The 21,478-nt window shown below is 50.3% G+C and overlaps 1 protein-coding gene and 1 long non-coding RNA gene across 9 annotated transcripts in view; one reads left to right on the top strand and one right to left on the bottom strand.

Moving 5' to 3' along the window:
* The window catches only part of LOC309326535, a 29,301-nt gene that overhangs the window by 5,851 nt on the left and 1,972 nt on the right, over positions 1-21,478 (bottom strand). The gene's annotated exons all lie outside the window — the stretch shown is intronic.
* The window catches only part of LOC309326456 (uncharacterized protein), a 50,089-nt gene continuing 33,511 nt past the window's right edge, over positions 4,901-21,478 (top strand). The window contains exons 1-14 of one of the 8 annotated variants that reach the window (XR_014150302.1): positions 4,909-5,527; positions 9,785-9,889; positions 11,389-11,422; positions 12,610-12,905; positions 12,990-13,150; positions 14,706-14,773; positions 16,376-16,599; positions 17,339-17,598; positions 18,035-18,160; positions 18,333-18,474; positions 19,301-19,351; positions 20,073-20,195; positions 20,357-20,426; positions 20,879-20,937. Coding sequence is in view for 7 of the 8 variants with exons in the window: in XM_081835204.1 (XP_081691330.1) it covers positions 4,981-5,527; positions 9,785-9,889; positions 11,389-11,422; positions 12,610-12,905; positions 12,990-13,150; positions 14,706-14,773; positions 16,376-16,599; positions 17,339-17,598; positions 18,035-18,160; positions 18,333-18,474; positions 19,301-19,351; positions 20,357-20,426; positions 20,879-21,160 (2,366 nt within the window). In the remaining variant the exon portion in view is untranslated. Of the gene's footprint in view, positions 5,528-9,784; positions 9,890-11,388; positions 11,423-12,609; positions 12,906-12,989; positions 13,151-14,705; positions 14,774-16,375; positions 16,600-17,338; positions 17,599-18,034; positions 18,161-18,332; positions 18,475-19,300; positions 19,352-20,072; positions 20,196-20,356; positions 21,161-21,478 lie in introns of those variants that run through there. The other 7 variants (XM_081835205.1, XM_081835204.1, XM_081835210.1 and 4 more) reach the window with 7 other exon arrangements.

Genomic DNA, 21,478 nt, shown 5'->3' with positions numbered 1-21,478 from the left:
TTGGTCTGGCGCAACCGGCTCGCTCAGTCGTGGTTCTGGTTCCGGTGTCCTTTCGGCCTCGCGGGTCCTCTCTGTATTTACTGATTCTGCCTCTCCTGCTTGCCCCTGCTGCTCTATGGGCCTCACTGCCCCACTGTTCCCTTGGGACTCCTCTGACCTGTCCTCCTCCTCCTGGTTTTCTCCCGGGAATCGTCGCCGTATCTGGTCGCAGTGGCGGCGCCAGCATTGCCCCCCATCTGTTAGCACCTTGTACGACACGGGGCCCGTGACCCTGGTGACTGTGGCAGGTACCCATGCAGGGCCTGCCCCAAAATTCTTTGCGTACACTGGGTCCTGGGCCTCGAAGGTCCGGGGGTTCCTGCCTTCCCCCACCACTACCTCATCCTGAGCTCTATCGGGGTGAAGGCGGTCCAATCTGATTGCAAGGCGCCGACCCATTAGTAGTTCAGCGGGGCTCCGGCCAGTCGTTGAGCTGGGGGTGCTGTGCTGTGCTAGAAGGAATGTGGCAAGGCGGTACTCCCAATCCCCTTGCGTCATGCGGCGAAGGGTGTCCTTGGTGGTCCGCACCATGCGTTCTGCTTGGCCATTGGTGGCAGGGTGGAATGGCGCCGAACGGATGTGGCGGATGGCGTTCTGCACTGTGAAGGTTTGAAATTCTCCTGATGTAAATGCAGTCCCGTTGTCTGAGACGAGAGTGTCAGGGAGCCCGTGGGTTGCAAACAGCCTGCGTAGTACCCGGATGGCTGCGGACGTAGAAGTGGACGGTACCAGTGCGACTTCCAGCCATTTGGTGTAGGAGTCCACCACTATGAAGAATGTTTTCCCCTGAAAGGGGCCAGCGAAGTCCACATGCAGGCGTGACCATGGTGCTCGGGCGGACTCCCAGGACTGGACTGGGGCCCTTGGGGGATCTGGGCGGGATTCCTGGCAGGCCTGGCAGTGTTTGACCCAGGCCTCTATCTCTCCGTCGATCCCCGGCCACCACACATAACTCCTGGCAAGGGCCTTCATTCTTACTACCCCTGGGTGTGTCTCGTGTAGGGCTGTGAGGACCCTTTTGTGGAGGGGCTGGGGAACAACGACCCTGCTTCCCCATAACAGGCACCCCTTGTGGGCTGACAGTTCATGTTTGCGGGTTGTGTAGCCGGCGAATTCTGGCCCGGGGCTGCGGCTGGGCCATCCCCTCCACACCCAGTCCAGGACCCGGGAGATGACCCTATCTTTCTTGGAATGGTGTGCAACTTCTTGTGCCTGAATGGGGCGGTCAGGAAGCAGCTCCAGGCTCATAACCTCTTGTGCAGGTGCTGGGTCGGGGCCTGTTTCCGGTAGTGGTAGCCTGCTGAGGGCGTCTGCATGGCCCATCGCCTTTCCAGGGCGGTGAATCAGTGCATACTGGTAGCTGGCAAGGAAAATTGACCACCTGAGGACGCGAGGAGACAGCACTTGGGGGGTCTGCTTTTCGGGGGCAAACAAGCCAAGCAACGGCTTGTGGTCAGTCACCACGGTGAAGGGCCGCCCGTACAAGAAATCATGGAATTTTTTTACTCCCTTCACGATTGCCAGACCCTCCTTGTCGATTTGCGAGTAGTTCCGCTCGGTTTCGTTGAGTGTCTGGGAAAAGTATGCTACCGGTACCTCTCTTCCATCCGGGAGTTGGTGTCCCAGGACAGCGCCGATGCCATAGGGCGAGGCGTCGCATGCTAGCACCACCGGCAGCCTCTCGTCGAAGTGTGCCAAGACCGAGTTTGAGACAAGCAAGTCCTTGACTGCCTGGAATGCGGCCTCCTGGCGCTGGCCCCACACCCAAGGGGCCCGCTTGTCCAGGAGTCTGTGTAGGGGCTCCGCTACCGCCGCCTTGTGGGGAAGGAAGGAATGGTAAAAGTTCAATAATCCCAAGAAGGCCTGAAGTTCAGTCTTGTTCTTGGGCGCTGGGGCATCACAAATGGCCCGTACCTTGTCCCCAGTCGGGTGAACCCCTTCTGCATCCACCATAAATCCCAGAAAGTCCACTTGAGGCACTCCTAGTAGACATTTTTCCCGCTTCACCTTGAGACCCGCCATCTGGAAACGGTGCAGAACAGTGCGGAGGCGGTCCTCAAACTCCTCTGGTGTGGGCCCGGCAATCAACACATCATCAAAGAAGGGGGTGACACCAGGAATCCCTTTAAGGAGAGAGTCCATTAGATTCTGGAATATGCCTGGTGCCACGCTGACCCCGAATTGCAGCCGCTTTACCCTGAACGCTCCTCTGTGCGTCACAATCGTCTGTGCCTCTGCTGTGGCCTCATCTACTGGCAGCTGTTGATATGCTTGGGCCAAGTCCAGCTTGCCAAAAATTTTCGACCCAGCCAGGGTGGCAAGGACATGGCTGACCACTGGCACTGGGTATGCATGGGCCATGAGGGCCTTGTTTATGGTACATTTGTAGTCTGCGCAGATGCGGACCGAACCATTAGGCTTGACGGGTGTGACGATTGGGGTTTCCCAGGGGGCATTAGGCACCGGCTCCAGCACTCCTTGCTCCACGAGTCGGTCCAATTCCTCGTCTATACGGGGTTTCAGGGCGAATGGGACCCGGCGGGCCTTGAGCCTGACTGGTCGTACTGCGGGGTCAAGCTGTAGAGCAATGGGGGGGCCCGTATACTGTCCCAATTTCCCATCGAAAACCCCCGGAAACTCCTTGCATATGGCGTCCACGTCCACTTGTAAGCTCATGTGGTTCACCCCGGTGATGGCTAGTCCCAGTGGTCCAAACCATGCCAACCCCAGTAAGCTAATGTAGGGGCCCTTGACCACAAGCAAGTCCAGTTGCCGCGTCCGCCCTCGGTATTGCACCCTGAAGGTCCCCACCCCCATTGTGGGGACCTTACGTTTCTGGAAGTCCCGGAGGGTGAATGGGGCCGGCCTGAGTTTGGGACCCCCAGTAGGACACAGTTTCCTTAAGGTCCTTGCCGAGATTATGGATAGAGTTGAACCCGTGTCAAGCTCCATGCGGCATGGGGCCCCCTCTATCTGTACCTCTACATAAATTTTCTCTACGTTGGGGTGGGGCAACTGGTATACCTGGAAGTCTGTGAGCTCCGTCGAGTTGCCTTGGTGCGTTGGGCCCCGGGACCTGGGGCTCTTGGATTGGTCATCTGATGCCTGGCTTCGGGTGGGCCGAGCCCGACACACCCGGGCGATGTGTCCCAATTTTCTGCACTGCCTGCACTCTGCGTTGCGGAAACGGCAGGTCCTCCTCTCGTGACTTTCTCCACAGCTTGCGCAGTTCCCTCCTTCTCGTCGAGGCAGCTGTGGTATGTGGGCTGCTTGAGTGCGCTGCTGTACTCGGTGCACCTCCTCCCTGTCGGATCCCGAGTCGTTGGTGAGGTCTTCGTGGTGGACCCTCGGTTGGGACGGCTGGCTCAGCCGTGCCTCTTGCGTCGACCTCTCAGCAGCTTCCGTTGCCAGGGCCTCCTCCAGAGCGACCTGGAACGTTAGGTTCTTCTTAGCGTAGAGGCGTCGTTGCAGCTTCTCATCCTTCAGGCCACCGACGAGGCGGTCACGAAGCATGTTCTCCAGCTCTGAGAAGTTGCAGAACCGGGCAGCTTGGCGGAGAGAGGTCACAAACCCAGTTATGGTTTCCCCAGGGGCTTGCCGCTTTGCGTAGAAGGCATTTCGACGAGCCACCACTGAGGGCTGTGGCGAAAAGTGCCCCTTCAGCTGTTCCATTATTGTTTTGTATGGAACAGTAGCGACGTCTTCAGGCGCAAGGAGAGCCCGGGCGATTTCAAATGTCTCCTCTCCGCAGACGCTGAAGAATATTGCCCTCTTCTTGGCGTCTTCTTCATCGGTGACCCCTTTGGCTTCTAGGAGGAAGGTGAAACGGGAGGCGTACGCTTCCCAGTCTCCAGATGCTGGGTTGAATGGCGAGAAGCTGCTGTCAGTTGCCATTCTGAGTTCCTTGTGTCCCGGAGCTGAAGCCTGGATACACGGTGCGAGGCAGCGGTGCGGCAGGTGGCGGTGCTGCGGTGCTGTGTGTGGCAGTCAGCTCAGCGGGATCCCACCTTCGTCGCCAGTGAAATATACTCAGAGTCGCAAAGTGATTTCATGCTCTTTATTCAGCTCATAGTGGTGAGGAGGAATGAATGAATGTCCCCTCAAAGTATCTGCTTTATATACATTATTTACACAATGGGCTGCACATGATTGGCTAATTCCAGGATTCTACTGTAGGCCAATCAGGTTGTGGATTCACTTCTATCTGGAGCATGATTGGGTGGTTCCTGCTAACCAATCATACTGCTGCATTGTTCTAGGACCAATCAGACTGCTGCATTCTGAATCCTATTGTTCTAGGACCAATCAGACTGCTGCCTTTTGGAGCCTATTGTTCTAGGACCAATCAGACTGCTGCAGTTTGGATCCTATTCAACTCAGTACATAACAGTATTTCTCTTGTTTTACTTCATCTAGGCCCCCCTGGTTGCTCCAGTCCTGCACCGGCCGACGGTCTTCGGGATCCCGCAGCCAGAAGGGGGGCAGCCACTTTGGCTTCTCCGAGGAAGAGGCGGCGGCCAAGGGCTTCCCTTCCGCGCTGAGAAAGAGGCGCGCTCCACCCTCTTTCTTGGCTCACCTGGCGGTTTCGTTTTTGCCTTTCTGGGTCCTGCAGTTCAGCAAGGGCGGATGTGCTCCTTTTGGCAGCGGGGGGAGAGAGGAGAGGCTGGTGGCTGATACGCTTTTAAAGGTTGAGCCAAACTAGGAAGGAAGCGGCGTGTTTTCCTTTTGCCGTTTCCCCCCCTGCCTGCCAGCCAGCCAGTCTTCTGGGAGCGCCGGGAAGACCCTTCCCACGTTCTCGCCTTCCCAGGTCCGGCGCTGATTCTCTGCTCGACGGGAGGAAACCTCGGGAGCCCCCCCCCCCCGCTTCCTTCTTCCCCCTTCAGACGCTGCCGCCTCTCCGGCTCTGCCTCGGGGCGAGACTTTCCTCTGGGCCGGGGCGCCATGGCGACCCCCGAAGACCCCTGGGCGAAGGAGCCCCTGGAGGAAGGAGGCGAGAAGCTGAAGGCGAAAGAGGCCGGCCGGTCCACCGAGAAGAAGGGGGAGAGGGAGGTGGATCCCCTCCTCAAGTTGCAGACGTCCCTATGGCTCGAGGGCGGTGGGCGCCAGAGTAGCGGCGGCAGCAGCAGCGACAACGACGCCTGGGACCCCAACACTTGGCGATTGCCGTACTCTTTCTCCCAGCAGTTTTTCTCTGAGCGGGAGAATCTCTTTTTCGCTCTGCGCCGTGTCGCTCGCTCCTTGCATCTCTCCCTGTGGCTTTTGGGTCGGGACGAGCTGCTGAGGTTCCGCCGCAAACTGCGCGAGATCCCGCTCAAGGAGGGCTTCGTCCGCATCCCCGAGGAGGCGCTGCAGGAGGCAGACGCCTCTCGCCTCCCAGACCTGCTGCTCAGCTACTACGGCGGAACTTACGCCGCCGAGGTGGCGGCTGACGCGCTGAGGGCCGCTGACTGCGAGTACCAGGCGGACGATCTCCTCTCCTTCCCGAAAGGTAAGTCTTTGCTGGATCCTGACCTTCCCAGCCGTTCAGTCTGACAGCAGATCCTTCCTTCCCTGGTTGCGCCAGCCCAGCGCTGAGCTGCAGCCGCGAAGGAGGGAAGGAAAAACAACCATAGCGCCAGGCATTTAGCGCATATGGAATAATTTGGTATGTTTCAACCGTCTGATTGCTATTGCTTAAAATATTACAAATACCTTCAGGGCCCTTAGGACACACAGAGTGGCAAAGAATCAGCCTAAGTACAAGGGCAGGCAGTTCTTTGGACTCGGGGTTGAGCTTGTCCCTTTGTAGAAGGGCAAGTCCTTTTTCTTTCCTGCTTGAGCCCTGCAAAAAATTTAAATCAGGCCTGTAAGTTCAGAAGGTTTGCAGGCCATCCTGACATCTCTGGAACAGAGGAAGGTCCCAAATGGGCCTCAGGGTCCATCTAGCTCAGGATTGCTAATCTTGCCTCTCCAGGGTTCCAGGCAGGAGTCTTTTGCAGCCCTACCTGGAGACACCAGGGATTGAACCTGGGACCTTCTGCAGTCAAAGCAGGTGTTCTGCCACTGAGCCATGGCTCTTCCCTGGTCATCCAGCTGGAAGTGCTGCCTGTTGAATGTCCTGCAAATAGCTTCCTCTAGGAAGAGGAGGAGGAATTTCCATGCTTTATGATGGTATAAAATGGTTTAGTGATGTTAAAATCTAGTGAATAATCTTCTGGAGAAGAATCTTTTGGGGAATATTCTCGAGAATATTATCAATTAATGAGAATGTTAGAGAATTTTCATTTAAAATAGGAGAATATTCATTTTAATGCATTGAAAATGGTATAATTTTGATGCATTGAAAATGATATAATTAATTAATATGCATGTTTATTCACGGGTAAACTTGTTCAGATGGCAACCAAAAACTGTACACATGCTTTTATTCAATGGGGCAATGCAGTGAATTCACATTCTTTGATTTTTTTGCACCAAACTTGAAATTGAAAAATCACTAAGCCTGCCACTAACCGTATATTTACCATCAACTTTGAATTCTAATTATGTTGTGTAGGTATGAAATGTAGCTTTTAAAGTAAAGGGAAAATTAAAAGAAACCTCAGGTCCGCTATATGAGTAGGTTCTTTAATAAGCGTATCTACATGGTACAGTATTTTCAGTACCGTACAACACTAATAAAATCAATATAAAGTTTAAAATAAATGCTATTATTTCTGGAAAATAAAACACAAATAATCAGTAATGACAAGTTACATAACATCAGAAATGCAAATTACTATCTGCTTAGAGTCATCTGCGACTGGACTTAACGGTCAGGGGTCCCTTTACCTTTAGACAAGTAAGGCAACATACAACATATTAAAATTATAACTGAGAAATTGTGACAAAGCCTATTTTTTAAATAAATTTATTTCTTAAGTAACAAGTCTCAAATGTTTATAAATTTATATTGACTCCTCAAACATCTTAAGAGGATAAGTCACCATCTTTGTCTCCAGTGATAGCTGAGCTTTCAGTTCCACACTGATCATCTGCAAGATCATAGAACGAAGTTGATGGTTGTGTAAAATTCAGTGAGCTTGTTAGAAGCTGTGTTTTCTTCTCTTCTAGGAGCTTTAAGTTATGAGCTACATATGCAAGCTTTTCTGCTCTGTCTCTGCCTATTTCTTTTTGCTAAATAAATAAGTCCACCTCACGTGATATTACACATAATTGTATAGGACTAGGTACTTTAAGTGTATAAAGCATTAAAGCTACTTTCTGTAAAAAAAAATCACACTGTATGGCCAAGGGTATACAATTGCTAAGAATAAGGTCACACCAAAATAGAGTTGAAATACATACAAATTAGTTGAAATACATACAAATTCAAATGTTCATCAAATTGAAACGAATAGCATTTTTAAAACAAAACAAAACAAAATGCTTCCTGTAGCTCACATTTCAGAAGTGCCAATGGTGAATGACACATTGCCCAGTAATGTAACTGGATCAAAAAATTCATTATTCATTACTTGCACTGGCAATATCACAGCTTAACTCCCCTGTGTGAGTGCCTGAGGGCCCTGCTCCTGCCACTTACCACCTGGCCCAGGGCGGGGCCTGAAGCCTCAAAAGGACTGCTTTGCTGCCCAGGAGGACTCCACTGTGTGAGTGCCTGAGGGCCCTGCTCCTGCCACTCTCCACCAGCCCAGGGCGGGGCCTGAAGCCTCACAAGGACGGTTGCTGTTACTGCTGCTGCTGTCCAGTAGGACTCGGAGGGGCACAGAGTTCTTTTTAAAATGTTTTTAAAATTTTCTTTTGATCTTTTTGTATGTGGGGGGGTGGGGGTGGGATGGATGTTTGGTTGGGCTTGGGAATTTGTTTGATTTTGATGTTTTGTAACTTTTACAGTTTTTTTGTTTGTATTGTTTTATTGGGTTTTTTTTTATTTTTAAGCTTTTATTTTGTTCTTAAGGGGGAGGGGTCAGGGCTGCCAGGGAGTGGGTCCCAGCCAACAAAATGGTTGTGGCATGTTCCACAGAGGGGGATGCACTGGGACAACCGATCTCAGTGATCACGGGTAGGAGGAGGAGTTACGCTAAGACCAGACCATGTCTTTACAGAGGAGGCAGGTTTAGTCGTCGTTTGAGGACTATCCCTGCCTCCGGACGGATACTAGAATCAGCAAGGGATACCCACATGACCTGAAGGTGCTGCTGTGCAATGCCAGGTCAATGATTCATAAGACCACTGCCATCCATGACTTGATCATGGATGGAGGACTTGACCTGGCATGGGTAACAGAGACTTGGTTGGATGAAGCAGATGGGCCTGTCCTTGCCGCTGCTTGTCCACCAGGTTTCTCTTACACACAGCAACCCAGGCCTTGTGGGCGGGGAGGGGGGGGTTGCAGTGATTTTTAGGAAGTCATTAGTTTGCACCAGGCGTCCTATTGGGAAGACCCAGTTCTCTGAGTGCATGTTCTGGAAGTTGGGCAATAGGGGCAGTACAGGATTCCTTTTGGTGTACCGACCTCCCCGCTGCACCAAGGATTCCCTGCCTGAGCTGCTTCAGGTCGTGGCGGATGTTCTCCTGAAGACATCTAGTTTGGTTGTCTTAGGGGATTTTAACATCCATGCCGACACAACCTTACAAGGGGCCGCTCGGGACTTTGTGGAAAGCGTGGCCTCCATGAGGCTGTCGCTGAATAAGTCTGGCCCAACCCATAGCCGCGGACATGCCTTGGACCTGGTGTTTACCTCTATGGATGTTGGTGATCTGACACTAAGTAAAAGCGAAACGAAAGAAGTGCCATGGTCAGATCACTTCCTGGTGCAACTGGACTTCTCCGCGACCCATCCCCTGTGCAGGGAGGTGGGACCGATTTGGATGGTCCGCCCCCGCCACTTAATGGATCCAAATGGCTTCCAGAGAGTGGTAGGGGATGCTTTATCCCATGTTGATGGCCTTTCAGCTGATTCCCTGGTGGCCCGCTGGAATGTGGAGTTAACCAGGGCTATTGACTGTTTGGCTCCGAAGTGCCCTCTCTGATTGCATGGAGCCCGGACAGCCCCGTGGTTTTCCACGGATCTGAGGGCAATGAAACAATCATTGAGATGGCTAGAGCGCCAGTGGTGGAAAACTCATTCTGAAGCTGACCAGACACGGGTTAGAGCTCAATGTTGAGCCTACCAAGTGGCGGTAGCGACGGCGAAGAAGACTTTCTTCACCGCCTCTATTGCATTTGCAGAAAACAGCAGCAGGAGACTTTTTCAGGTGGTTCGCAATTTAGCGGAACCACCTGCTCCATCGGGGCCCAGTACGGGCCACATGATCTCCTGCAATGATTTTGCAAAATTTTTTGCAGATAAAGTCGCTCAGATTCGGAAAGAGGTAGACTCCACCGTGGGGGCAGGGCTGGGACGGGAGAGTGCTAGAGTCCTGTCTAGTCAAGTTGTGTGGGATCAATTCCAATCTGTTACCTCCGAGGATGTGGACAGGCTGCTTGGACGAGTGAAACCAACCACCTGTCTCCTTGATCCTTGCCCATCCTGGCTTATAAAAGCTAACCGGGAAGGGCTGGGCAATGGGCTTCGTGGGGTGCTGAATGCTTCTCTCCGTGAGGGAAGACCCGCTGAAAGAGGCGGTTATTAAACCGCTTCTTAAAAAACCATCTTTAGATGTGGCCATGATGGCCAACTATTGCCCAGTCTCAAATCTTCCTTCTTGGGCAAGGTGATTGAGCGAGTGGTTGCTGAACAACTGCAGGCACGCCTGGAAGAAGCGGACCATTTTGATCCCTTCCAGTCGGGATTCAGGCTTCATCATGGGACTGAAACTGTCTTGGTCGCACTGGTTGATGATCTCCAGCGGGCTAGGGACAAAGGTGAGAGCTGTTTCCTAGTTCTGCTGGATCTCTCAGCGGCGTTTGATACCATCGACCATAACATCCTTCTGGACCATCTTGAGGGGCTGGGAGCTGGGGGCACTGTCATACAGTGGTTCCGCTCCTTCCTCCTGGGCCGTGTTCAGAAAGTGGGGGGGGGATGAGTGTTCAGACCCCTGGGCTCTCACTTGTAGGGTGCCTCAGGGTTCTGTCCTCTCCCCCATGCTTTTTAACATCTACATGCAGCCGCTGGGAGAGATCATCAGGGGGTTTGGGCTGGGTGTTCATCAGTATGCGGATGATACCCAGCTCTACCTCTCTTTCAAATCAGAACCAATGAAGGCGGTGAAGGTCCTGTGTGAGTGTCTGGAGGTGGTTGGAGGATGGATGGCGGCTAACAGATTGAGGTTGAATCCTGACAAGACAGAAGTACTGTTTTTGGGGGATAGGAGGCGGGAAGGTGTGGAGGATTCCCTGGTCCTGAATGGGGTAACAGTGCCCCTGAAGGACCAGGTGCGCAGCCTGGGAGTCATTTTGGACTCACAGCTGTCCATGTAGGCACAGGTCAAATCTGTGTCCAGGGCAGCTGTTTACCAGCTCCATCTGGTACGTAGGCTGAGACCCTATCTGCCTGTGGACTGCCTCGCATGAGTGGTGCATGCTCTGGTTATCTCCCGCTTGGACTACTGCAATGCGCTCTATGTGGGGCTACCTTTGAAGGTGACCCGAAAGCTACAACTAATCCAGAATGTGGCAGCTAGACTGGTGACTGGGAGTGGCCGCCGAGAACATATAACACTGGTCTTGAAAGACCTACATTGGCTCCCAGTACGTTTCCAAGCACAATTCAAAGTGTTGGTGCTGGCCTTTAAAGCCCTAAATGGCCTCGGTCCAGTATATCTGAAGGAGAAGTCTCCACCCCCATCATTCTACCCGGACCCTGAGGTCCAGCTCCGAGGGCCTTCTGGCGGTTCCCTCACTGCGAGAAGCCAAGTTACAGGGAACCAGGCAGAGGGCCTTCTTGGTAGTGGCACCCGCCCTGTGGAACGCCCTCCACCAGATGTCAAAGAGAACAACAACTACCAGACTATTAGAAGACATCTGAAGGCAGCCCTGTTTAGGGAGGCTTTTAATGTTTGATGCATCACAGTATTTTAATATTTCTTGGAAACTGCCCAGAGTGGCTGGGGAAGCCCAGCCAGATGGGCGGGGTATAAATAAATTATTATTATTATTATTATTATTATTATTATTATTTTATTAGATTTTTAAAATGTGGGTTGTAAAACTAGTTCTTACATTAGAATTTACAGTTTGTGGAGAATATTCTATACCCCCCAAACAGCTAGTGTGACACCCCTAGTCATTGGTTAAGGAAAGAAATGCTTACCCAGGAAGAAATGCACTGGCACCAATTAAATATAGAAAAAGACTGTTTGGGGGGCAGGGGGAGGGGGAATAAAGCAGCCAGTTTTGACCTCTCCCTTACCTGCCTACAGGTATGCAGACCAATAAAAGAAAGAGAAAAGTGTGGTAAGTCCCAACACAATTCTGTTTGCTGGATGGGCAACTGTGTTGCTAGAATGAGTGGTGCTAAGGGATTCGATGATAAGCAAGGGGGGCGGGGGACTGACAATCCCCCACATTTCAAGGAGTGGGTTGGGTCCCCTCAATATTCTGTGCCCGTGACCATGGGAGTAGGCAGAGGGCCAGCTGCCCCCCCCAATCAAGTAAATAAAAAAAAAACCTTAACTAATTGATCAGTTGTGTCCAAGAGAACTCAGTTCTGCCCCCCAACATAAAGCCTGCCCCCTACAATAAATCCTGGCCACACTCAAGGCTTTGACTGGCCCCGATGGGCTGCTGTGGTGGACCCCTTCAGGCCCTCCCTGCTGTTGTGACAGACCCCATCAGGCCTCCTCTCACCACATGACATCACATGCAAACCATAATACTCTGACTTCAAACTTCTGCGTATTATCATAGAGCATGCTTTGTATGCAGGGCTGGCCCCAGACATTTTATGGACTGAGGCAAGTCAAATGGGTGTTTCCCCAGAAATTGTAGTTTGCTAAGGGTGTGTGTGTGAAAACACAGGGGAAAGTCACTTCTCTCTTTTCTTTCCCTCCTGCCTTCATTCCTTCTCAGCAGCTGCACCAGCAATGAGCAGTGGCAGGAGCAGGAGCAGTGGCAGGGAAACACTTTGCCCTGCTGTGGGGGGGGGGGGGCGATGCTGGGACCAGGGGGGCTGAGCTAGGCTGGGATGGACGAGGCAACCTGAGATGAAGTGGCTGTTGCCTTCTGCTGGTGGAAAGGAGGCTGCCTTACCTGAAAGAGGAGGAGGAGCTGGACCTGACAGCCAAGACCAATCAGCTGGATAATAATAATACCCTAGCCCAGAGGGGAGAGGGGGAGGCACAGTTGCTGCATCTTCCTCTCTCAGGAAGATGGAAAAGTATGGACAAGAGAGGCAGCTGGCTGGTTTGAGTATATTCTTGGCCATTAAAAAGGATGGCAAATCACATCATGCTTTCTTTTCAGTGTGGAATAAATCAGCATGTTTTCCAGGTTGCATAGAAAAGCAGATCTCAGCATGCTCAGAGGATCAGAGAAGGCAGTATACCAGGGGTGGAAAACGTCAGCCCCAGCTTGTATCCTAATCAGGTTCTTATTCTCTCCCCACAACAATGCCGAAAATAAAATCAATGTTTTTGCCACAGGTCCATGAAAGGAGTCGTTTTCACTGGTGATGAAATAGTCTGCAAGGGAAGAAAAGAATTACTTGAAATTATTGAAAAGGACCTAGAATTCTTCTTATGTGAATTAAGCTATGGCTATATTATCACACCGAAAGAATACTGGGACTTTCAGAAAGCAGAGGAAGACTCCAAAGAGAAAAGTCAAAAACTGCTGAATATGGTCCAGGAAAGGGGGGAGGCAACTTGTTGCTGGTTCCTGAAACAAGTAGAAAGGAAACATCCAGGATCTATTAAGATTCTTCTAGTGGCAGTCCATGGTGAGTTTGACTTAGAGTACTTTCTGAATTTCAAGGACAGTTCAACTACCTTCCTCCTCCTTGCAACAGTCATGTCAGGTAAAGAATTGTCTTTTACAGGCTTGGGTAAAGAATTGGTCCAGGAGACAGGCCCCTCAGGGCTGAAGTCAGAATCCCCCCTATTTGTAGAGGAAGGAAGAAGAAGCAAGATGGAAAACCCAGCAGTTTGTGGGGAAAGTGTTGTGTGCTATCTGTGTCCCTGTGAGGTAAGTGGCTGAACAGATGGGCCCAGACTGGGGGGGGGGGGCAGCTGCCTCCCCCCAGTCAAGTAAATGAATAAAAATACTTAACTAAAAGTAGGAATTGTAGAAAGATTTTGACAGATTTTTCTGGACACTTGGGGTAAAAAAAATAAAAAACAAAGTACCGTATTTTTCGCTCCATAAGATGCACCTGACCATAAGAGGCACCTAGGAGGAGGAAAACAAGAAAAAAAATATTCTGAACGAAACAGTGGATGTATGATTTTTGTGGTTCATGCTGTGGCCACAGACATGATATGTGATTTGACGGTGAGTTTGGGGTAGCCCAATGCAAAAATCCTAAGGATCCATGTGGATCCGTGCTTTGTAACCACATTTTTGTGCCATTGCGGCCCCACAAAACAGTGGCTGTGTGGTTTTTTTGGTGCAGGCTGTAGCCATGGACATGCTATGTGATCTGATGGAGAATTTGGGGTGACCCAATGCAAAAATCCTGAGGATCCATGTGCTTTTACCTCCCTCCTTTATCACTAGAGTCCCTTATCTCCTCACCCGATCGCTTGCTGATCAGCTGCTCATCTGCTTTGTTTCAACACTCCCTTCCCTCTTTTTTTTTTTTTAAAAAAAGCACAAATTGCTTTTTGCCCCTAGGCAATTCGGCTCCAGGGACCACGCATTCACTCCATAAGACGCACAGACATTTCCCCTTACTTTTTAGGAGGAAAAAAGTGTGTCTTATGGAGTGAAAAATACGGTGATTTTAAACAACTGCTGTTGAGACATTTCATTCCAAATCTGCAAGACACAACCAGACAGATTACTCCTGAGTGTCCCTGCTCAGAAACTGGAGCCAGACCAGCCGCCTGGTTCTCTATGGAGCTGGTAATGAATAAGCGTGTGAGAGGGTGACTACAAGGAAGTTGGCAGAATGAGTCTGACTGAACACAGACTAGAGCCTCTTTGAAGACTTATTCTGTGGCAGTGCATTCCCATTTCCTGGAATGGGAATGTTTTCTTACGTTTTCTTTTCCTTTCACTGTATCTCTCATGTGATTGGTTGAGTGTGGGTCACATGAGAGAGGCATTCCATTCTGTTCCAACTGTTATTCCAGTAACTATCATTTTCAACTGTCTTTCTGCTTCTCTCTCTGCATGAGAGGAGGGAGAATGGCTGCCAAGAGAGAGTTCTCAGGATACTCATTTGGGCCGTGTGTGTTAGTGTGATCTGTCTAAAGTGAAACATAAAGAGGGAGATCCCTAAACGTTAATAGGGAGAAACCTGTGCAGGGGCTCTCTGTAAGGAACAGGGAGAATGCCACTGAGGTGAAAGAAAAAACCTTTCATAAGAAACTGTCAGACCTGAGTGAGAACTACTATGGCCAAAATGAATGTAGAAGAAAGTAGCTCTAAAAGAGCCATTAGTGGTCTGTATTTGTGGGTTTGACCTCAAGCAGTGCTCCTTGGTGTGGTCATATGGGTGTTAGAAACAGACAGGAATGTCCTGCTTTCAGGTGGCAAAGGGGTATGGCGGTCATATTAATGATAAATTATTTTGTAGCAGGATCTTCCAGAAACAATCAGACCAGAGGTGTTTTTGGACTCAGAAATGAGTCGTGAAAGATACAGGTGAGCAATGTCTCTCTCAGATTTTCAAAGCTTTCTCCTTTAAGGGAAAGTTATCTACATTGAATATCTTTTGGGGTTTCAGAGAAGTGTTCAGCAGAGCACATCTTGTATATGAAGGTCTCACAATCATCACATGTGGTGGTTCTCTCTAAAACGTTCCCAAACTACATCTGTGTCAGGGACTGGGCAGAGGAGGAGTGGGGGGGGCACGTCTCTCCCCCCCCTGAACCATCCAGGGAGGAGGAAGAGGAAGACAGTATAGATTTACAACAGGGGGTTGAGGGAGGTCACAGCTCAGAGTCAGATGAGAGGGAAAGTTGGGAAATCATGGGAGAGCAACACACAGCTAACATGTTGTCATTAGAAAGCATTCCAGATGCTCCATCTTCCAGAACCCAGTGGGCCTTTAAAGTAGGAGGGCTAAGAGGTCAAAGACAGCACCAATAGAAGTGATGAATGAGGAAGAGGGAGAGACGGGATATGTGGAGATTCACTTGGGACAACTCCATTATTGAAGAGACTGGGTTGTATAGCCTCTCTCTGTAAATACTGAATAAAAAAGATGGTAAGAAATATTCCCTTGTTGCGATAATTTTCTGGGCAACAGCTGGGTGTTACTGACAGCATCCTGACAATCTGTCACTTGCACATTGCATTCTTGGGTTCTCAGGAACAGAGCTGGGAAAACATTACGATTCAACATTGGTGTTGCTTAAATCCAATTGTTTATATCCCCCATCCTCTGAGGAATGGGCTTAGCATCACAAAATGATGTCTAAGCCAAAGCAGATTATGAGGAAAGTGAAGTCTGTAAGTTTGGAGAAAAGGTTTTTCTACTCTTTAAATAAAGGAGCTCAGACTTATCAGATCTTGCAACATTGCAAGCACATGGAGAAGAGCAGAAAGAAGGTGTGCCCAGGCAGAGAGGAGGAGATATAGTTTTGCCCACTTCCTGGCTGGGCACAAGGGGATGTTCTCACAGAGCTCTTGCTAGCAAGTTTACGGGAAAACCCTTTCATGCGCCTATCTAGCAAAACACAAATTGTTGGTTCGACTGCATTTTAAATGTCTCACACAAAGAGCTCATGGTTTTCCACTTTTCAGTTGTGATCTTGGGGTTAATATTCCACATCTCCATTTCACTCTTTTACACCCTGCTTTCCATAGGGGTTTAAGTGTGCGTAGATCTCTTCCTAGAATCATAGGATTGTTGGAAGGTATCCTGAGGGTCATATAGTACAACCCTCTGCAATGCCAGAATATGCAGATGCCCCATGCAGGGATCAAACTTGAAACCTTGGCATTATCAGCTCCAGGGCTTTTTTCATCTGGACCTCACCAGAACTGAGTTCCAGCACCTCTCAGGTGGGCGCCATGGCCATTATAAGAGAAGAAGGGAAGCGTTCATGGTGAGTTCCAGCATCTCTTTCTAGAAGAATAACACTGATCAGAACCGTGCTCTAACCCATTTTATTGTTTCTTTGAGATTTTATGGTCAAATATTATTGGGGTGGGGATTGCTTCCCATCATGGGGGCTGCAGAGGGTGTCCAGCTGGTGTTTAATCCACTTCTCTTTCCACTTTCTACTTTGTGGCATTCAGACTGTGCTTCAAGGAGGCTGGATCCTTCCTTTGCTTTTATACTGATGTCATATTTGAGGTGAGAGGAGCTGTGACCATCACCTACCACTTTGATTCATGGTCTAAGCACCTGGCCGAACAGAACACAGAGGACTGGGTTGTCTCTGGGCCTTTGATCAACATTGAAGCAGATCCAGCAGAGGCTGTGGCAGCTGTTCACTTCCCTCACTTCTTGTGTCTTGCAGGTATGGCAGGTAAAAAAGCTTGCAACAAAATAAATATTGCATGTAACAGGAAGGGTGCAGTGATTAGCTTTGTCATCCAAACTCATGGGAGGTCATGCACAGGCTGGCTGCAGAGGAGTGGTGGGAGGCACCAGTTGGGGAACCCCCAAGGGAACCCCCAGGGGAAGAAGGCTCAGAGCCAGGAGAGTGCTGGTGGGACAATGACGAGGGATCAGAGGGAGCAGACTGGGAGGAGATGGTGTTGGAGGTTGGAGAGGGAACAGGGTTTAGTGAGCAGGAAGAGGCTGTGACCGAGAGCAGTGCAGAATTGGGGGCAGAAGTGGAGACTGGAGAGGAAGAGGGCCAGGAGACAGATGTGAGGCAGGCCGCTGAGAAGCCAGGGAGTCTCCCCTCCTGATGTGACCAGCTTTCTTCTCCATTCGTCTCCCAGAATCAGAAGTGGTATGAAGAAGGCAGGGCAAATACAGACATGGTGATGTAATCTAAGATCGCTTTGGGAAGGACCTGGGGGAGAAAGAGCCTTAGGGAACAGCCTCATAGGGGCTAGATGTACCGGAATGAGTTGCAGTGCTCAGTACGCTTGGCTTCCTGGGCTGGCCTTCTTTCTTTGAATAAAGGGTTGACTTCGCTGACACTGGGTGTTTTATTGCTGACCTGCTCTTGACTCCAGTTCCTGGTGGACGGCTCCAGTTTCCCACTTGTAACATGTCTGTTTGTTTTTTCTTTTGCTCCTTTCCAGGTAAAGATGGTTCCCAAGTCCTCATTGCACATTTTGTGGAAGGCGGCATGAGTCTAGAGAAGCCAGACAGAGTGGGGCCATATCATGTTGTGTTGGAAAACCCAAACTTCTCTCCACGTGGAGCCATTTTGAAAACATCATGGTCATGGTTTAAGCGGAAGATAATAGTGCACACTGTGGCACTGCTCTATCAAATGCTTCAATTCCAGCCACCAACATTCCACCTGTACCTTCTGCCCAATGACCATTCCATCACAAAGGTAACCAGGATTCTGCAACTCTGATTGGTATTCCAGACGTCCTGGATCTTTTGCTTGACCATAGGAAGCCTGACAGAGTAGCTATACAAAATTATGCATCAGAGTGTGTCATGGTTTATGAACTGTATCTCCTTTTGTTGGGCTTGAACTAATTTACCAGACTGCTAGCCAACATCATATTACCTACCCATATTTTGGTCTCTGCTACCAAAGTGGTTTAGTTTTTTTATATCACTGATGGAGATCCTGTGTCCCTTCAAATGTTTTGGGACTAAAAAACCCATCATTACTGAACCATAACATCTGGAAGGTTGCAGGTTCCCCATCCCTGCCTTAAATGCTGCAACAAACCCAAGAAAGGGGTAGGGATCCAGTCTTCCAGAAATTGGTTACTTTTCTTGCATAACTCAGAAGTGCCCTTCTTTTCCTTTCCCAGGCGGTTCATGAGCATGAAGTACAGTGCCCTTCACAGAGAATAGACAAACCCCCCTGGACCCTGAGGCCTCTGACGATTGGCTCTCGCTTCTTTGTGGAGACAAATGATGTCAGAGTCTGTCCCAAGGTGAGACACAAAGATGATGAAAGGCTTTGCTAGGGCAGAGCCAAGGCTGTAAAGTATGAGAACGAGAGGGACTCCACCAGGATCCCTTGTCACGCTTTAATTTGACTCCCTTGGACTGGTTGACTGGGCTAAGCCTTGTTTGCACATAAGGAGGTTTTATGCTTCCCCACAGGAAGTGGAGTTTCAATATTTGGATGCTGACAAGATGCAGCAGTACGTGGAACTGTCTGCTGAGCAAATGCAAGACATGTTCAACTTCAGTGTGATGGACAAGCGCACAAATGAACTCATCTGGGAAGCCCATGTGACACAAAGTGAGTTGGATTGGAGGAAGATCAGAAGGTTTGATCATAATTGGGGAGGCAGGATGGAAAATGACACCCCAGTCACATTCCCTCTTTGACTGCCTCATTCCCAGTGGCGTAGCGTGGGGGGTGCCAGGGGTGCCGGCCGCACCGGGCGCAACTTGGGCAGGGGCGCACTCGCACTAGCAGCTCTCTGCCCCTACTAAAATCCACTGGTTAGGGAGCCCGCGCTCGCTCGGCTTGGCGAGGAGGTCGCAGAAGGGGGAGAGCAAAGCCTTCTGCCGCTGGCAAAAAAAGGAGAGGAAGCCGGGCGGGCGGGCGGGCTGGCTCGCGGGGGTCTGGCTGCGCCTGCTGCTGCCGTTGCCGCTGCTGCCGGGCTTTGACAGCTTGGCGAAGCGGAGGGAGAGGTAATTGCGTCTCTCTTTCCACTGGCCGCCTGGGTAGTGAGCCGAGCGGAGCAGGGAGTCTGGCGAGGGGGCGGGAAGAGACTTTCCCCCCTTTTTCCCACCTCGCCTGGTCAAAAAGGAGAGCGGAGTCTCCTCAGGGTGCCCTCAGGCAGGGCAGGGCAAGGCAAGCAGAGCGAGGAGGAGAGAGAGGGGAAGGGGGGGGGAGCAGCCAGGAAACGACGCGGTGTGGAGGGGGAATCAATTAAGGAGAGAAGCCTCGCTGCTGCTGCTGCTGCTGCTTGGGAGAGTAAATTACTGTACTTGCCTTGCCCCGGGTTAGGGGGCGCAAATTATTTGCCTTGCCCCGGGTTGGGGGGCGCAAATTACTTGCCTTGCCCCGGGTGCTGATAACCCACGCTACGCCGCTGCTCATTCCTGTTCTCTTTCAGAAGAGTTAAAGTCTCCTGAGATGACGCCTTCTCCTTCAAGCTCAGAGCAAGGTCTGCAGGTTTTAATTACTTACTTCCTCGTAGTTAAATCCCACCTTCCTCCCAATGGCAGCACAGAGTGGCTGGTGATACAGTACCATAGAAAAGTCACTTTTGTAATGTTAGGGAATCGCCTTCCGGTGCAGGTTCCCCATTGCTTTATAGTCTCCTTTGGTGCCAGATGAAGTTCTTTCAACGCAGCTAAATTTTGTAGAAACAGCTTTGGCTTGGATTCGGCACACCCAGTGTGCTAACGGAATCCAGTGCAAATGCTCATGATACTTCAATTGGGCTTTCCTCCCTTCACCTGCCACTTCCCTCAAATGCACTTTGGAGGATCAAGGGGAACCCTCAGAACAGCCGGAAAGGGTGCAGTGTGTGTACTTGGCTGTTGGGGAGGGATAGCTCTGTTTGGCAAGCAGGAAAGGTCACAGAAGGCGACATTTAATTTCTCCCTGTATGTTTTACAGCCTGGACTTCTTAGTTTTCAGCTGAGTGTCAGTTGTTAAACTATTTTTCTAATTGCATGTTAATGTGTGTGTTTGTTGCTCTGTTTTTCCTTGTGAGCCAACTTTGGAAATTGTGTTATGAAGGGGTAGTGCAAGTGTAAGACTTTAACAAGTAACATATGTGGCACAGAGTCCAAAAAGGTGGTATTCTTCCAAGAACAGGGGCCTTGTGGGTAGTTTTTGTGGATTTAAATGCTGGCAGAATGGCCTCTCTCTCCCTACAGTATCACAGCAGACCCCTGCCGGCAGTCCTGGTTTGCGCCCCCCCAAAAATTGTTCACCTGGGGCGATGGCCCCCTGGGCCCCCCACACTATACCCCTGCTACAACTATGATGTAGAATGGAAGGTGAGAAGCGTGTGAGTGTGCAAAATTTTGGTGTCACACACAACGCTGCTGTAATTTGTGACCCGAAGGTCCTCTACTGGTTCACGTTCCATGATTATCATTTCCCCGTGATCCCTCCTTGTTTCCTACCTGTCCATAAACTTTCTCTCTCTCTTTTCCAGGTGCTTGTTGCTGCACTCGGTCTCATGCTGCATCAAGTGGCACTGACTCAGGACATGGTGTGGAAAGCAGGTAGGGCTTGACATTCCCTTTCCTCACACAAAGCCAAGTCCTGCTATTAGGGACAATGCAGCAGCTGCCACAGGCAGACAGCAGATGTTTTTTTTGGGGGGGTGCTTAGGCATTGGCTGCACTGCTGTTGCTGGAGGAGCAGGAACATGCAAATATGTAAAGTCAACAGAAGCTAAATTGGGTATCTTTCTACATATCGGTTGCATGCAAGGCTCCCCTCAGAGCAGGAGGAGGTTTAGCTCCAATCCCAGCATTGTGTTGCTCGGACCTCGAATCACTGATCAAAGATGGCTCTCTAAACTTCAAAGCAACTTCAGGCCACCCCTCTTTCCCCTCCCTCAGTGCCAGTCAGAGTCATGGAAGGTGAGAGCACCTCCTGATGATGTAGTTCCTTCCCATATCCCTTTGCTGAGCTTCTCTTGTTTTGTGTCTGCTTTTCCCTGCTGTTGGAGGCGCCAGTGCAGAGTGAAGGTGAGGACCATCAGAGAATGTCTGGTGTCTGTCCTGGAGAATCTGGATGAGGATGAACTCAAGAGGTTCAAGCTCAATCTCAGCGATTGGGGTGGCTATGGCAACATCCCTCGAGGGAGGCTAATGAAGGCGGATGTCATGGACCTGAGCCTGATGCTGCTTGGTTACTACATGGAAGATGCTGTGCAGGTGGCGGCTGAGGTGCTCAGAGCCATCAACTGCAGACCTGAGGCAGAGAGCCTCATCTCCCTCTCGGAGACTGAGTAAGAAAGAAGGAATTCCAGCTCACAGAACTTGCTAGGATGGAAGGCAAATGGAGTGCCACCTGCCCCAGCCCCCCCCCCCCCCGGCAAATGCAGAGCAGTGGATTGATAATCTCTTCATGGGGGCAGTGGGGATGAGAGGATAGAAACCTTACATCAGGGATAACCAACCTGGTGCCCTTCAGTAGTTGGCTTATCTCTTTTATTTAACAGAATGTGTGTAATGCTCAGTTATAAGAAACAAATCTCTAAGCTATTTGTATAAAACAAAAAATATTATTTTTAAATAAAATAAAATTCAGAAGTTTAAAATGAGTT

The sequence above is a fragment of the Podarcis erhardii genome (genome assembly GCF_964252035.2).
Source record: "Podarcis erhardii genome assembly, chromosome: 13".
Taxonomy (NCBI): Eukaryota; Metazoa; Chordata; class Lepidosauria; order Squamata; family Lacertidae; genus Podarcis; species Podarcis erhardii.
The sequence above is the reverse complement of the archived record's forward strand: the minus strand, read 5'-3'. Positions and strand labels throughout refer to the sequence as shown.